The sequence below is a fragment of the Melampsora larici-populina genome, assembly GCF_000204055.1.
Source record: "Melampsora larici-populina 98AG31 unplaced genomic scaffold MELLAscaffold_48, whole genome shotgun sequence".
Lineage (NCBI taxonomy): Eukaryota > Fungi > Basidiomycota > Pucciniomycetes > Pucciniales > Melampsoraceae > Melampsora > Melampsora laricis-populina.
Genome location: NW_006768812.1, coordinates 133,170 through 149,331, shown reverse-complemented (window position 1 = coordinate 149,331; position 16,162 = coordinate 133,170). Strand labels below are relative to the sequence as shown.

The 16,162-nt window shown below is 40.0% G+C and overlaps 3 protein-coding genes across 3 annotated transcripts; all 3 read left to right on the top strand.

Moving 5' to 3' along the window:
• Positions 1 to 346: 346 nt before the first annotated feature.
• On the top strand, positions 347 to 940 carry MELLADRAFT_92004 (uncharacterized protein; the record flags this gene model as incomplete). Its single annotated transcript, XM_007415147.1, has 3 exons — positions 347 to 472; positions 544 to 851; positions 895 to 940. 3 exons carry the CDS (start codon positions 347 to 349, stop codon positions 938 to 940), a joined length of 480 nt encoding a protein of 159 aa, XP_007415209.1.
• A 1,340-nt stretch (positions 941 to 2,280) lies between these two features.
• On the top strand, positions 2,281 to 2,875 carry MELLADRAFT_92003 (uncharacterized protein; the record flags this gene model as incomplete). Its single annotated transcript, XM_007415148.1, has 3 exons — positions 2,281 to 2,491; positions 2,556 to 2,633; positions 2,709 to 2,875. 3 exons carry the CDS (start codon positions 2,281 to 2,283, stop codon positions 2,873 to 2,875), a joined length of 456 nt encoding a protein of 151 aa, XP_007415210.1.
• Positions 2,876 to 12,097: 9,222 nt separating this feature from the next.
• On the top strand, positions 12,098 to 12,855 carry MELLADRAFT_92002 (uncharacterized protein; the record flags this gene model as incomplete). The annotated part of the gene is made up of 4 exons (XM_007415149.1): positions 12,098 to 12,204; positions 12,561 to 12,634; positions 12,758 to 12,783; positions 12,829 to 12,855. The coding sequence occupies 4 exons, from the start codon at positions 12,098 to 12,100 to the stop codon at positions 12,853 to 12,855; spliced, it is 234 nt and encodes a 77-aa protein (XP_007415211.1).
• Between the last annotated feature and the right edge of the window lie 3,307 nt (positions 12,856 to 16,162).

Genomic DNA, 16,162 nt, shown 5'->3' with positions numbered 1-16,162 from the left:
GGACGCCCACATCTCATTCCAGACGAAATGGATGCAAGATGTATTAATCGAACCAGATGAGAAGTCTGACACCTATATCGGCGGCCTCCTATCCGATGTTACGTATCGGTTTTTTAAAATAGGCTACCTAATGACTACTTCCAAATACTGTGAAACCCTCAAAAGATGGGTACCTGTACTGTTCTCCTGGCTCGTGGGGCTTCAAAGCGAATTTTACAAAATCCACTTCAAAGTATTACTTCAGCAGATTCAGAAAACATCAATGTCGGACAAGAACAAAGGAATGATGCTCAAACAAGTTGTAGATTTCTCGCTAGCTCAAAAGGTTTGATTTCAGGACGCGTACATGGAGGTGTTCAATTGTCATGATCCAAATGTGGCTTTATCTAAGTTGCACGGTTGCAAATGGCACTACATGCAAGCTGTAACTCAAATTCAGAAAAACAGGAAAATCGTGAAGGCTAAACAGGTGGTGAGTCTGTTTGATTCAACATTGAAAGTTTGATCTTATTGATTAATTGCATTTGATGTTTTTGCCAACAGGGGACGTGGGAGAAGAAATGCAAGGAATTACTTCTACCGGACGGCCCCGGGGTGGAGGACCTTGACACAAGGTTCGAGGAATTACGCCGGATGTTCCCCCTAGCAAAGAGATGGATTGAATGGTGGGGTGCAGCCGACATTCAAGCCATGCTCTTCCCTGCTAGGAAACGTATGCCTTTGGATGACCCGCCACTTCCTGGTGAAGATAGTGACCCGGAAGATGAAGGAGACGGCCCTCGACGACGATCAGAGTTACCTTCCACGACGAATGGACAAGAGTCCATGCATCGCGTATATTACACTTTGTGGTATGTGCAATTTGACTTTCTTTTTTATTCTATTATTTAGAAGTTTTACTGAAGATCAGTTACCTACAGTGAAGGTCGATGTGGAATAATTCCTGGCATCATTCAACTTATTGCCTTTGCCCAATGCATGGAAAAGGATTACCAGCAAGTGCAGAAAGGAGTCTCGATTACTTATGGTGGAAATGCGCATAATACTTGGCAAGAAGTTGTTAAGGCCATTGGAATGGCGCCACCGACGAAGCGTAGATACACTTGTAACGATGGACGCGCGCCTGACACGACTGACGAATTGATTGGCAAGAAATCAAAGAACAAGGACAAGTCTATTAAAGCGGCGAAACCGGGTCGACCTAAGGGCTCGCAAAACATCAACCGAAGCTCGCTAACTACTTACCAATCTTACACCGCTGGAACTGCGAAGGGAAGCAGAAACCGGTGTTGGCAGTCTGCCACCCTTGAGTGCCTTTACGCTCTCTTTGGTCCTCTTTGGAGCACTTCCATCACAGTCAACAGTACAAATTTAGCCAATGTACTAGCTCGCCACTTCACCGCGCGATGTAACGCTGAAATCAGTGGCGAAAACCATGGCCAAAGCACTTCAAGATGGCAACAACTCATTCACAAAGCAATTCAAGAAAAATCTATCTCGTACCCCTTTGACGCGTTCTGCTCAGCCGACGGCTTCATGGACCTATTACTTTCGGAAGTTGCAGACAACAAATCTTCGCTCAAGCCTATGTTTCAATTCAATAGGATCAAGACCACGTCTTGTCTGCGCAATCCACAGCACGGACAAGTTCAACGACAAGCGCGAGCTGTCTTCCAATTGACGCCGGCCATGTTCGACGAAGCCAACATCTCTTACTCAAACGTGTCCCAGTTGATTGACATGTGGATGACTGAAGGATTTACAAATGAAGGCGTTTTATGTGAACTATGTCACCCGCACGCGCAGAGAAAAGCACTTCCTGTATCTGATCCTTCGTTTTTGCAAAACAATCACCAAATCGTTATTGATCCACAATCGGCGCCATTACATTTATACTTCTTCTTGGATGGTGTAGGCGGAATGGGTCCTGACGAGCGCAGAAGTAATCAGGGTGACACTAATTGGCCAGCTCGTAAGGTCCTTGGTGGTGTTGAATATGTGATGGTTGCTTGTGGATACTGGGCGCATTCGCATTATTGGTGTAGGGTGGTACGGTGTATTGAAGGTATTCTTGGGGTTTGGATTTACGACGAGCGTGAGAATGCAGGAATAGCGCAGCTTGAAGGAACTGATATCACCAGCATAGCTGGTTGTTCTCCTAATACTAGCTGGTGCTTTTACTCACGGATGCCGCGTGGAGACGAAACAACTCAAATCAAATCTGCAATCATTGCACTTATGAAGGTATTCCCAAACAACCACTCGACAATCCCGTTCTCAATGCCTAGTCGTAAATTTCCTTTTGGTGGAGGACTTCCGGAAAAAACACCGGATATTTCGAAAATCAAAGTCAAGTCAGAAGTCATTGACGACTTCAATGAGGCTGATGAAGAAGACACCACCGCAGTAGTCAATCTGCAACCACAGGTGTCACTCAAGGAGGTTGTGCAGGCTGTCCCCGAAAAAGCCTCACCAATCAAAGTTGAAAAAGGTAACACATTTTACCTTGTCTTCTTTGCCGTGTTTTATTACTAACTTTGGCTTGTGCATGACAGCTAAAAAGCGGAAAGCCAAGGCTCAAGTGGATGTTGTGGAAGCCAAGGTGCTTGTTCCCGAAATCAAGGCTGCTAAAGGTGTGTGATTCTAGTCTATAATTATAGACATCTATAATTATATACATCACACTGATATTATAATTATGCAATGAGCAGGAGCCCCTAAGAAACCCAAATGGAAAGGGTGGGTGATTGTTGAGGAAGAGACTGTCAAGGAGGATCCTGTTGAGGTGGAGGTTGAGGAGGATGCGGTCCAAGAGGCTGATGTGGAGGTAGTATCAGGGGTAAACACCAGATTGAAGCGTCAACGACGCAAGTGATGGATTTTTTCTACTGGTTATTACCGCTTATATTCATTTGTTCTTAAATCAATTTAGTATCATTCAATTACCTTCATGATATCGTTCATTTTTGTTTTTTTCTAACTTTGTTGAAAAGTAGCGTAAATTTTTTGATGGGACGATGTAAAATTACGCTTCTCATGGGGGTGAATACAATTTTGCGCAGGGTCATTTTACACCAGAAGTCTCGGTGTAAATCAAGTCTGTGGTAAATTCATGTTTTGTACTTGTTCTTTGACTTTTACGCTGGGTTTTTTTACACCGGAACTTTCTGTGTAAACATCCCGGTGCAAAATTCGAAGTCTCGCTGGGTGGGCGTATTATTACACTGAAACTTTCACACCGGAATTATTTACACGGACAAGAAAATTTCAAAACGGGTACAAAATTCGAATATACCCCCCCTTTTTGTGAATTTTACACCGACCCCACTTTACACAGGGTGGGCCTGTGTAAAGTGGACGGTGTAAAATTCCACCTCCCCTAGGGATTGATTTTGGAAATGAACAATTTTGAAAACCTGTTGTGTACATATATACACATACACTGGAATTCATGCGCAGTCTCACCTCCAATTTCAGGATCACATTGTTTGCTGTGTTGAGAAGAAAAAATAACAACAAAGGCAAGTGAACAACTGAATTGACAGAAAGATGCAGACAAAGCAGGTGCTTATTCATACCCACTTTTTTCTACACAGTATATTATGGGAAGTTGGGGTAAAAGGCAATCCTAAATTTCCCCTACTAAAAATCTCAAGGAACCACACCAAAAGTTCAGGGTAAGGATTAAGTCCCTTGTGCCTCGGTCATTGCTTGCTACGTATAAAACCCGGCACAATGGGACTTAGCCAAGCTTGCTACTCCCTGCTTAAGACCGTCAGCCCTGAGTACTAAAGCAGTGTACCAATGGGCAACATATGTATATAATAATAAAAACCTTAAAAATAGCAATTACAACTCAAGGCTCAGTTTCAAGAGTCAAGTTACATAGGATTTGGCATAGGTAACATGTGAAAAGCGTACACCAAAGAGTGTGTACGTACACAACTTTGATGTGAACCAAGGCTACATATATTTCACAGCCTTAACATTGTACATAACAAGTGAAATATACTTATAACCCAATAGCAAGCGTGTTACTGTAATTAACCTAACCTTAGAACCACAATTTGTGTGCACTTGTAATGCAAAGATTACCACGGTTCAGACCATATAAGCCCTGAAGATCCCACCAGTTTTCAATTGTCACTCTATCATTTAACAACTTTACAAATGGCTCATTTCATCTTCCTGGAAACTTTTAGACTTTGTCTAACATCTACAAACTTTAAAAGCGTGATTCTACAGACCTTAAATATTCAACCTTGTGTCTTGTTGACTGTATTGTGTGCGCATCCAACCTTGTTCTTCTCTGATTAGACTCAATAATCAGATTTCCTGACTAGACACTATAATCAGTGTTTTAGTAATATTTATTGGTGGAATTACTTGCAGGAAGTAGTCCTTGAGTATTGCTTATATCAGATTTGGGATTCATTAGATATGGGAAACTCTAAACCTACAGGGAAATCTCTATTGGTCAGAGTGTAAAGTTTCCGGTGTTATAATAGACCTTAAAACCACCTTCTTTGACCTTTCTTTGAATAAGAAGAGGATCAATTGAGGATTGAGAACTGCACGTCAGTTGCTGCTATTTTCAATTCTTGTGAAGGCAATAATTAATCCAAAATCCCTGGGCAGACCCTTTTTTTTCAAGGTCAACTAACTGGAGTCTTTACTTGTTTACACCAAGTAAAGCTCCTGTGCCCACGTCTTTACCCGCTCAAACTCGTGGATAGTAATCCCCACGAGTCTAGTAGAAGTTTGTATAAACTTCTAATCTCTATTATTGAATCTACTAGCCCAACAGATGCTAGTAGGCTCACAAAGACAATCTGTAGGGGGAATAGCTGAACTTAATGTCCTGTGTAGGTGATGAAGGGCTCAGGGTGAGGATCACATGTGGCCTAAGCCCTTGCCCTTGCCATGTGCCCCTCCAGGGCGCCTCAAGGCTTTGTGGCAAAGGGCACGAGCGTGATCTGTATCTCTAATCTCAAGGTTTTGTCATTTGTGTTGTCTTAGTCCCATAATGTTTCTTGCTTGGTATGAGTCACTGTGTTTTTTGTATTGTTTCTTTTGTTCCTGATCAAGACTCTTTTGTAGGGTTGGAGGGACGCTTTTTGAAAAATCAAAACATGTGTATTCTATCTTGAAGGTTCCTAGCTTCAATCTTTTAGATTTGTGAGATGGACCTTGAGGTGTATGAGTAAGAGAACCCACTAAGGTGGGAGTGTTTAATCATAAATTTTGCATTCCTGAGTGCAAAGTTTGATCATGCATGTTTTACCAAAGTTGGTAACCACATGAAATACACTATGGGATGATTTACCATCTGCTTTCCCTAGTTCCTACAATAAATCAAGTTGTAGGCTTGCGTAGATCTGAGCACATGGGGCACAGGATTTGATGTGGTTGTACGGACCGCAGGTCTAAAACAGGTCCCTAGTGGACCTGTCTGTCTTTGAGTGTTAAACTGACACTAAATCATGTTATTAACACAACCATAGTGGATGCTCTAACTGTGAAGACATAAAAGTTTCAGTCTATACTGCTCTCTTTTTAGGTTGGGGTGGGGTTCTCCCCTGCCCTGCCCCTGCTCTTGTCCACTGCATTTCTGGTCCTGATGGAACTCACAGATGATATTTTTCTCACAATTGTCTGGGGTTTCTGTCAATCTGATTTTAAGTTGAGCTACACCAAGCTCTTGTAACACTATCTCTCGACAGCATTACATATTAGATCACATTACAAGCATATTAAATATTCTTATATAAAAACTTGTTTCTCTTACTTATTCAAATCATAGACACACATGCTGCCGGATCCTTAGGGAATCTAAACTAATGTTTTGATTATCATCCTTTTGGAGCTAGAAATTATGTTCCATGGGCTTTCTAGGCTGTATGTACATGTCATTAGATTCTATAAGTGTTGGTTGTATATTACAAGTTGGTCTTTGAGTACATACATATGTCCTCAGGGCTGAAAATATTTCAAAGGTAAAGTGATCAATCTTCTTGTTTTGTCCAGAAATGACAAAGACTAAAAAGCACAGCATCAGTACAACAAAAAAAGGGGGAAGAATGAATATAAGATGTCTGGAAGTTGAAACACGTTTTGACAGACAGGAATAGTGGTAGGCAGACGTAAAGTTTAGTTAACATCTGGAAGGGAGATATATAAATATAGAAAGGTGTACCTCAAGAAATACAGTCTGATGAAATGTGAAGCATGACTATAGAAAATTGGGGTAATTCACCATGACCTTGTGACAATCTCTTGACAACAAGCGCACATGGACTGCCTTTGAGGCACAAAGGCAACTTGTGTGAGCTTGGCGAGGGGCAGATACCACATGGACATGGTGATTCTTAGTATCCAAATTTGTATTGTGTACCTGGACTTTTGTGCTCTATTGAATTTTAATTCTTATTGTTGGTTCATCAAAACTCATTATCAACAAAAACATTATCCTGTACCTTTTCTCTCAAATTCTAAAGTAAGCAATAATAAATTTGGTTAAACAATTTTTTTATCTTGCAGCATGATGTCATCAGCAATAGCAGTTCCAATTTCAATGTCATCAATGAGACTCACTTCAATTATGACAATTTAGGAGGGAGTAACAAGCACAATATGCGCTGGATCCAACATTTGGCCATTGTGTTGTGTTCTGTGCAAGACAAAAATGTTTTTTTGAACTCAAACCCCCACAACACAACAAGCAAACACAGCTCAATTTGTGTTTCCTGCAACACAAAACATCATTGCTATTGATATTTCTGTGGAGCTCAATATGGTACTTTAACATATATATTCAGAGTCACACAACCTGGTCCTTGCTGAAGCGGTACAACCTGTTGCAGGTGGTGTGTTGCCAGCAATGCACCACTCTTAGATCTTTCTACCTCAGAGTCAGCCCCCTCATATTTTGGAAATGATAAACCCATAACTTCCCTTTCCATCTGTTCTCAACATAGCTCAACATGTGGGACAAGGCAACAGTAGGGATGCTTTTTCCCCTTAACCACCTCAACATACAAGCAGAACTTCTTGTCAAAGAAGCAGTACCCCTCCATTTCCTCCTGCTTTGAACAATAATTTTCACAGAAGCTTAACCCCTCTTTCACCCCTCTTTCACTGAGCCCTAGTGACTCTTCTAACAGTTTGCCATATGAAGCTCATTCTGGAGGATCACATGTAAAATCTAGGATGTCTTTATCTACAATTAAAAACTTTCAGCTCTTGCGGTGCTGTCTATTCCCATTGACAGGACTATGAATTGGAAGGCTATCCATGTTGCTGATCATGGTAGCTTTCAAAGGTCATATATTCCTGCTCAATCAAGCAAAGTTCCTGGATTTGTGTCAGCCCTGAGTACACATATGTCAGCTAAAGTCTAATAAGTAGCACTTTTAAGGACTTTTAAGCTAAATGGTATGTAAAATGCTAAGAATTGGATTGGCGGGCTTTGTTACTTTAAAGTTGATGTCACTTTTAAAGAGATAAATTCTAGCCCTTGTCTGTTAGTTTGTCTTGAGCTTTGAGTAAACTAATAGAACTTTGATCACTCACTGGTTGAACTACCAATGGTCTTCTACGAATGGGTACCGAGTACTCCTATTCCAGGGTGGGTCGTAAGTTCTGCTTTAGCCTAATACGTGCAAGACTAGCTTTTGCGTAGTTAGAAAAAAGGTCTAAGAGCTATTTTAGACAAGTTGAAAGTTGGTTAAGAGTTTGACCGGATAGTTTCTAGGAACAATGGCTTTAATGGTGATCTTATAGTTTATTATAACTAGTTTTATCAAACGAGTAGGAACAAATGGAAAATAGACGATATCGATACGATGAAGTAAAGGAGTCTCTATTTAAGATTGTAGTCTGCTAGGTTTGGTAAAAGGGAGTTATAGAATAGTATAAGTTTCTAAAGGTAATTGTTGGTGTGAAGTATGCGATCATCTTTTATTTCTGCTGGATCGCTTAGCTTCTTTTATACTCGATATTTGTGATTCCTTGGCAATTTCCATAGTCGAGTTATTTCAACATCGGTTGTTTCGTAATTACCAGTCAGGGTCAGAATGTGATCCTGACTGGGTCTTGGTTGCTTAATAATTTTATTGGGCTAGGGTTCGAATAAGTCCCTGGCTGGTTTGGTTTTAAGTGGGATTGAGTTCCTTGTTTTGATTATACTCTTTTAATCGAAGGGTCTTTTCTTACCGTGGTTTATGATATCATTCATAGTCCACGGGATTTCCTTTTTAAATGTTTGCAGATATTTTAATTACACTCTTGAAACTTGAGTGTGAGATGTGAAGTTTTTATGTTTTTAGTTTATATTAGTCTTCCTAAGGAGTACTTGTGGTTACTCTCTAGGCTGACATTCACCGGGGTTGGAAAAAAGACAAACCTCAGAGCTTTTTCTTTTCTACCCTGTATTTTCGTAATAGCGTTGTCGCGTTAGGAATGCTTTTTTCTTGTAGCCATTCATCTGAGTCGGAGCTCTTGTTTTTATATCTTACAAGGTAAAGTCTTGTGTCTTTTCCTTGTATTTTGACCATTTTTTTATCTAATACCTTCATTATAATTCTTTCTGAGTCTTCTTCGAAAGGAACTATTTGTTCTGTTATTTCGGTTCTTCCTGGAAATTGTTGAGTCATTGATTCTTTATAGTGTTTAAGCAGCGAGACTGGGAAGGTAGGGTGTTTCCTGGATAGCTCTCCTGTGAGAATGACTTCTGCTGCATTAGGTCCGTGTAGTCTAGCTATTATATAAGGTCCTACAAATGAATCTTTAAGTTTCTTGGGTCCCTGTATATTATTAAAATTTCCTGTTGAGATCAGTACTTTGTCACCGATCTTGAATGATACTTCTTTGTGACTTTTGTCCCATCTATCTTTATTATATTGAACGGATTCTTCAATGCAATTTTTCGCATGTTTTCTTGCTTTTTCAAGCATGGGATGAAAGTTCAGAGCTGTAGGGTGGACTTGAACTTCCTTATTTTGGAGTAGGTCTTTGGGAGTCCTGGGGTTATACCCTCTTTCTAACTCAAAGGGTGTTTTACCAGTTGTGCTATGAGTGCGAGTGTTGTAAGCTAGTTCAAAAGCTGGCAGTAGCGACTTCAAGTCGTGTAGGTAGCCTTCTTTATCTCGGAAGGATAGGCCATAAGCGCAATCTTGTCTAATCATATCTTCTAGTGTCTGGATCATCCTTTCTGCTAGGCCATCCATTTGTGGGTAGTATGCTGTAGACAGGGCTAGGGTTGTTCCCATTAACTTTGTCAGACCTTTCCAGAACTCTGACGTGAACTTGGGGTCTCTGTTGCTAATTATAATTCTAGGTAAGCCGCAATCTACGATGATATATTAAAAAAATATCATGGCTGTGCCCATTGTGTCGATTTCTTTATGGCAAGGTAAAAATCTTGCTCTTTTTGAAAACCTGTCTACTACTACGAGTACACTGTTTGCGCTGTCGTTTCCTGCCGGGGGTAGTCCCGTAACAAAGTCCATGTTTATGACTTCCCATGGAAATGTGGGCTCTTTGATCCGCTGTAGCAGGCCTGATCTTTTACCTGTTTGTTTATTAGCCTTTTGGCATCTATCACAGGATGATACATATATTGCAGTGTCTTGTCTCCATGTAGGCCACCAAGCTGTTGTAGCTACTTTAGGCATCGTGCGATCTTCTCCTAAATCTCCTGAGAGAAAGTCATCGTGACATACTGATAATATCTGGCTGATGTGTTGTTTATCGCAGATGACCACTACCTCAGAGTGTTTTTCTCGGTGGTAGATAAGTCCTGATATAAGTGAGAATCTGCCATCTTGTAATGGTTTCTTCCATTCGCTTGCTAGGGAACTTTCAAGGGCTGTTTTGTTCTCTTCGCTGGATAAAATTTTAAGAAGTTTGATCGTGTTTTCGTTTGACTCGTAACTTTCTGCTATTGTGTCAAAAAACTCGTCCGAGAGTTCACATAGGCTGATTCCCATGACAGGTATGTCTCTGTCGACATCTTTGTCTTCCCAGGCTGGGTTGTCTCTGTTGTTTGGCAGTGCCATCCGGCTAAGGGCATCTGCGTTACTGTGTAAGTTCCCTGGTCTGTGAGTGATAGTCATATATGACTTGTACTCTTGTATGGCCATTTGCCATCTTAACATATGTCTAGTAGGCGTTTTAGTATTCATCAAGGACTTTATTGCTTGACAGTCCGTTATTACTTCAAAATAGATGCCGTCTAAATAGTAATCATTCAAGTTAAACGCGAACAAGGAGTTTGAACAAAATTCACAAATTGTCTGAAACCTCTATTTCTTTGCTGAGCAAATCCCAGTTTTGACCAGCCGAAGTTACGGCCAAGCGAGCTTCACTCGATCTCTCAAATATAATCGTAAGTTCCTCGGTAACACATTAATCATTTCATTTCATCATATCATTCATCATTCATATTCAAGGAGAACCATCAATTCGAACAAAACTCAACAAAACCTCCACTTTTTGGCTGAAGCAATTTGAGTTTTGACCAACCGAAGTTTCGCCCTCGGGAAGATAACTTTCCAACCTCATATCACCATCCATTTTCTGTGACGTAATTGCTTTTTACGGTCTGCAACTGCCCGGTGATTCAAGCTCAACCACAATCTCATCAAATCAGCAATTAGTAATCCATCTACCCATCATATTCAACCCTAGGAATGATGGCTAAATCAGCTCCAATGAGGTCTTTTGATAATCCTTTGCTGTCCCTGGACTAGGAGTAACCACAACCTGTGCCGGGGATATTGATATGAGAAATCCGTTTTAAACATTCCATTCATTGCATTTTTGTTTTTCATTGACTCAAAATAGATTGTGATTGGATGACACCATACCTGCATCTACCCCACTTGCTTTACCACAGGAACCACATCAAATAAAGCTAATTGAGTGATACGAGGGATTTGCTGAAGAGAATCCAATCGGTTGATATATTGCACTCTTATCTTCATAATTCAGGTTAGTGGATTTCTTTGAATATGAACTCCTTAAATGAAATCATATCCTGATTATAGATCGGGATGTCTCCCCAGTTTTAGCAACCATCATCCCAAATTTGAGTGTTATCGAAGATCATATCTCACTCACCTCAACTCAATTTCTGAAATAGAACAGGACACCTTCGAGCCCTCTACCTGATAGCACTCACAGTTGTTCACCCTATCCTAACACGGTCTCTTCTCAAACATACAAAGAGCTCATGAAAATTTGAAGGTCGAGCTGAGTGCCCTAAAAGGAATCCAGGGTATGTGTTTATATTCCATCGTGTATTGTCAAAGTTGACATGTTCCTCGTGGAACAAATTGAGAACGGCGATGCCAACAATTCTGATCAAACTTCGACCTTCAAGATTATTCAACTGAAAAGCAGTATAATCACTTGAAAGAGGTATTAGCTTGGTCAGTTCATAGATTCATTACTCGATAACCGCTTGGTTTGTTGTCGATTATAGCCAACTGATTCGGCAATCAACATGGGATAGGATGTGCGATCTGTCTCATGAAGCTGACTTGGCGAGTCGTATGAAGATCTCCGATCTGGCGCAAGAACTCGATCTGTCTGTTGTCACATAGTTTTCTGTTCTGAGGCCCTGACACATCAATTTGACAATCAGCAAATCGACGATATGAAGATAACAACAAAGACTCAGAAGCTCTGAAAGAGCTAGCAGAAAACTTGGAAGAGAATCATGTCAAATCAGAAAACCAAATACAGGAATCAATTGGTATATTCTTTCTTTGCAATCGGTCATGTCGATCTTCTCGATCTTCTAACACTACCTCATCTTGAATCTGGCTAGATTTCAAGGCTTTACAGCTGCGTGAGCAAAGGAAACCAAACGACTCATTCGAAGAATTCGTACCCGATTACGAAAATACGATTCTGCAATTCCGTGAAGTGGTGCTGAGTTTACAGACGTCAGTATTGATTGCTGTAGTGATTGAAACCCCCTTTGGCTTATTTTGACAGTATTGTGCTGCTACTCAGAGATTTGAAATCTACGCGCGAGCATCAGCAATTTGAACCTGATGAATTGCAAACACTGGCCAGTTAAACGCAAGCAATGTTAAACCTGAATATGAAATTAGAGGACTCGAGTATCAAAGGACAAGTGAAGGCCATTGATTGGCCATTGATTTGGAACTTCGAAAGCTGGAATCTACACAGGCAGTGCTACAATGTAACATCATGAAGGCATATTTTTCAAAACCCTTTGTAAATCGATCACTAAAACGCATGTATGATTCATTTGCAATGTTCAAGCTCTTTGATCAATTGAACTGATTATTCTAATGAATTCTCTTTGGATTAGGAAGGTAACTAAAAGACTGATATACATTTTGAACCCTCAGTTGAAATGCAGTTAATTGCTCACCTCTCATTCCAATTTGAAAATGGCTTCTCATCCTCAAACATTCATGGTCAACTAAACCTTTCCAACCCTATCCATACCCAAACAGACATTTTTCTAATACCAGGATCCCAAGAGCATCTCTATTAACAACAATCATTGGATAATTTCGAAGTATCATACTAGAATTGATCATCACCGGAAGAATTGATTTATCAAAATCATTATTAGAAGCACAGGCTAGAACAGGTTTGACAGTTTACCGTGCAATTTTCATTTTAGCACATTGATTTCAATTGTTATTAGCACATGATGCTTTATGAGCACAAGCACTGCATCTACAACTTATTGGTTTTTGTTGGTTTGGTTTAGTGTTTTTGCTTTATACTGTTGTTCAGGTTGGAGATCTTTTTTTATTATTCCTTTTTTATTAGATTGAAAAGAAGGCAAATTTGAAAATGAATTGTTGAATTTATTTATAAGCTGCTTGATGAAATGGTTGTTATTATGATCAAGATATTGAGACCAAGTTACATGACAAAGACAAAGCAAGTGGTATCAAAATACTGGCTTGGATTCCAGTTCAAGTTAAGGGAGAACCATAAACTTGATTGAAAGTTGATAGAACCTCCATATTCAACTGAAGAAACATGGATTTTAAGCCTTTTAGACCAGCCAGCTTTTTGGTCTTGGGATAATTACTTTCTAATTTCTGATTGTCTTTAATCAGTTACCCTGATACCAATGTGCTAGCAATTTATGCAACCTTTTTCTTAAGCAAACGGGCCACTCTGATTTAATTCAGCAAAAAATCAGCCAAAAAAGACACCAATGAATATGTTATTACAGGTCAACTCAAATAGGTGACCTGATTGCTTGCAACCCATAGCTTTATTTTTTGTCTGAAAAATCAGCTGATGTGAAGAATCAATATTCAGGCCCACAATATCTATAGAGTTGAAGTTCATCTGCAGTTTTTCCACAGTTCAGTAACAAAAATGTGGTTTACCAATTTTCATTGTGTATTGTTTAAGCATGCTGCACACATCACCCACTTTTTCTATCAAAAGTGTTGATTGTTACTCCTGATTTTTGTTGTTCCACTGGAATCATCTGCATAGCCTAAGCAACCACACCTGTATTTTATCTGTAAACCTTGGTGTTGTTGTGCTGTCATAGAAACCCATTTTTGTATGTACAGTCCCCTCCAAGTGGTTTACGTAATCATTCAAGTTCTGCAGCGGCGGGGCTGGGGCCTGTCGCCAACCCAATGATTACAAATCCTAGGCATGGGGACATGTACATTACTTCACAAATACTCCCATAATGATAAAATAAGTAAAGCACACAATGTATGCACACCCGTTACAACCAAGCACATAAGTAGTGTTTTCATTGTGGAACTACTAATACAGTATTCAAAAGCCAAGACAAAATGATACTTGATGTGCTCTGATTTGGAAACGTTAGAGCATTTGCACTCGTTTGGGATTGTTAACTTGGTCCTGTGCGGTAACAACCTGTACATTAAGTAAAGAATTACTTAATGTGATCAGATTTCACACTTGTGCCAAAACTACCTGCACGGTAGTTAACTAGCTCAAGAGGTAATTTGAGTTTCCACACTGATGCAGAGTTTACAGACTCAAAATATACCAAACAACAAAATCAATCAACTTCAATCAATCAGTGCTTTCCAAGCAATCCCTGCCAGGGAAGAAGAGCTTTGGGACAGGGAAGTCCATTTGAGAGTAACTTGAGATCTCATCACCGCTGGATGGTTGGCACAGAGAGGTTTGTAGACTCACGTGGTGGGCGCATGTTTTGAATTTGGGGCAGGCCTGGGCGCATATTTTGATATTTCCAGAGGCAGGCCTATGGTGGGGGCGCTTAGGCGTGCCTCTAAGGTGTTAAAATCTCCCCAAAAATCAAAGTAGGTGGGAAAAGTGCTCAAACAACATCAGACATAGCATACATAATTATTTCATAACGGTACTCATGTACATCTCATCAACAGTCATGAAAGTTAACAATCAAAAAGCTCATCCTCATCCCAATCATTGTTCTCAGACCCCTATCTAACACAATAGTAGCTGATAGTGGCTTGGAGATTAGGGATGTGTTGTAAGTAGAACAATTTGAGGTGGGAATTAAAAATATTGTTGATGTTAAACAAAAATTCCCACCCATAATCAAACAGTAACTGGACGGAATAGACCTAAACCAGCCTAAACCTAACAAGGGCACGCCAACCCCAAAATCAAGCCCAAAAGGCCTGCCCAGGGCCTGCCTCAAAGGCATGCCCCTGAGGCAGGCTAATTGCGCCACACCCACCACGTGATTGTAGGCAAACAAATAAAAATTCATTTCATCATTGATTAAAAGTGATCATGTTGAAGACCATTGAGAATTTGAAAAGAAATGCAGATGATGAAGATCCTTTCGCATAGTTCCCCTCTACAGTTGGATGTTATATTTATTTTTCAAATCCTTTTGAATTCAATCCAAACAACAAGAAACATCCAAAACCTTCTAAAATCAAAACAAACAATAAGAAATTGATCCACTTGGATGTAAAAACTTTGTAAAACCAATCCACAGGATAAGAATTTGATATTGATTGATCTAAAATCTCATTTAACATATATATTCTCACATGTAAAGTAGGACAATCTTGATCAATGTGGGATAAAGAGATACAGTAAGAAACCAGACATACCCATTAATTTGATGAATCAGAAGGCAGTTGGGTCTCCATTGATTCTTAATTCAGGTGTTTTGATTCAAGAGGAATTGAGAGGAGTTGAGTCAGATTTGAGTCAAGTTGGCAAGTTGGCAAGTTGGTGTGCTTGAGAAGTGAAGACGGGGCTGGCAATTTGGCTACTGCATGCGTTAACCAATTGGTTAATTTACCGATTCACTAACGCAAATCAATCAAAAATTAACTACTGAAGCGCTAATTTCTCACCAGTGTGGGAAAGGCCCCACATTTGCGGTAAATTGAACCTTACCACACCCTATTTAATGCACGAGTGCAGATGCTCTTAGGGGGTTAGGGCCTAGGGGACAGGGCTTAGGCTTAGGGCAAGAATATCTTCACCCCAGTCCAAGGGCATTCATAATTAACTCTGTTCAAGATGACCATGATTCCTCCCAGTCCTTGATCACGCCACAAATAGAACTCATGAGAAGCATGGCCTCCATACCCTTCTCCATTTGTCCATTTGCTATTGCTTGAAGACCAATATACTGTCATCAAGTGATGCACAACATGTACATTACACCATTTCTTTGTCAAATCCAAAGGCTTCAATTGGAAATCTCCAAGCACCTTAAAGGCTTCATCACAAGTTGCCCAAGGAGCAGTACTTATTAATGTGCTGTATTGAAAGAGATTTGTAGTTCTCCACTGGGCAATGCAAAGAACCTCAAAAACTTAGTTCTCAAATCTTGGAGCAGGCAAAGTATTCAGAATCTAGCATGATTGGAGTTATTGAATTATTTTGGTAACTATTCTAACTTCAGATCTGAATTGGATAAGTACTGTTAATTGTGGAAATTTTGAATCTAATATCCATAATAATGAGTTACAAGCAGTGTCTACACTTCATGTTAACAGTAGTCTGAGACATTACAGTATCTTATTAAGCTCCTGTGCCCTACATCTTGGTAATGGATTCAAATTTTAGAGTGATCACAATAGCTACTTAGGTTGGAAGAATGATCTATTCTGGCTGGAATTGTGTTGCTCATAATTTATAAATTAATATGAGTTAG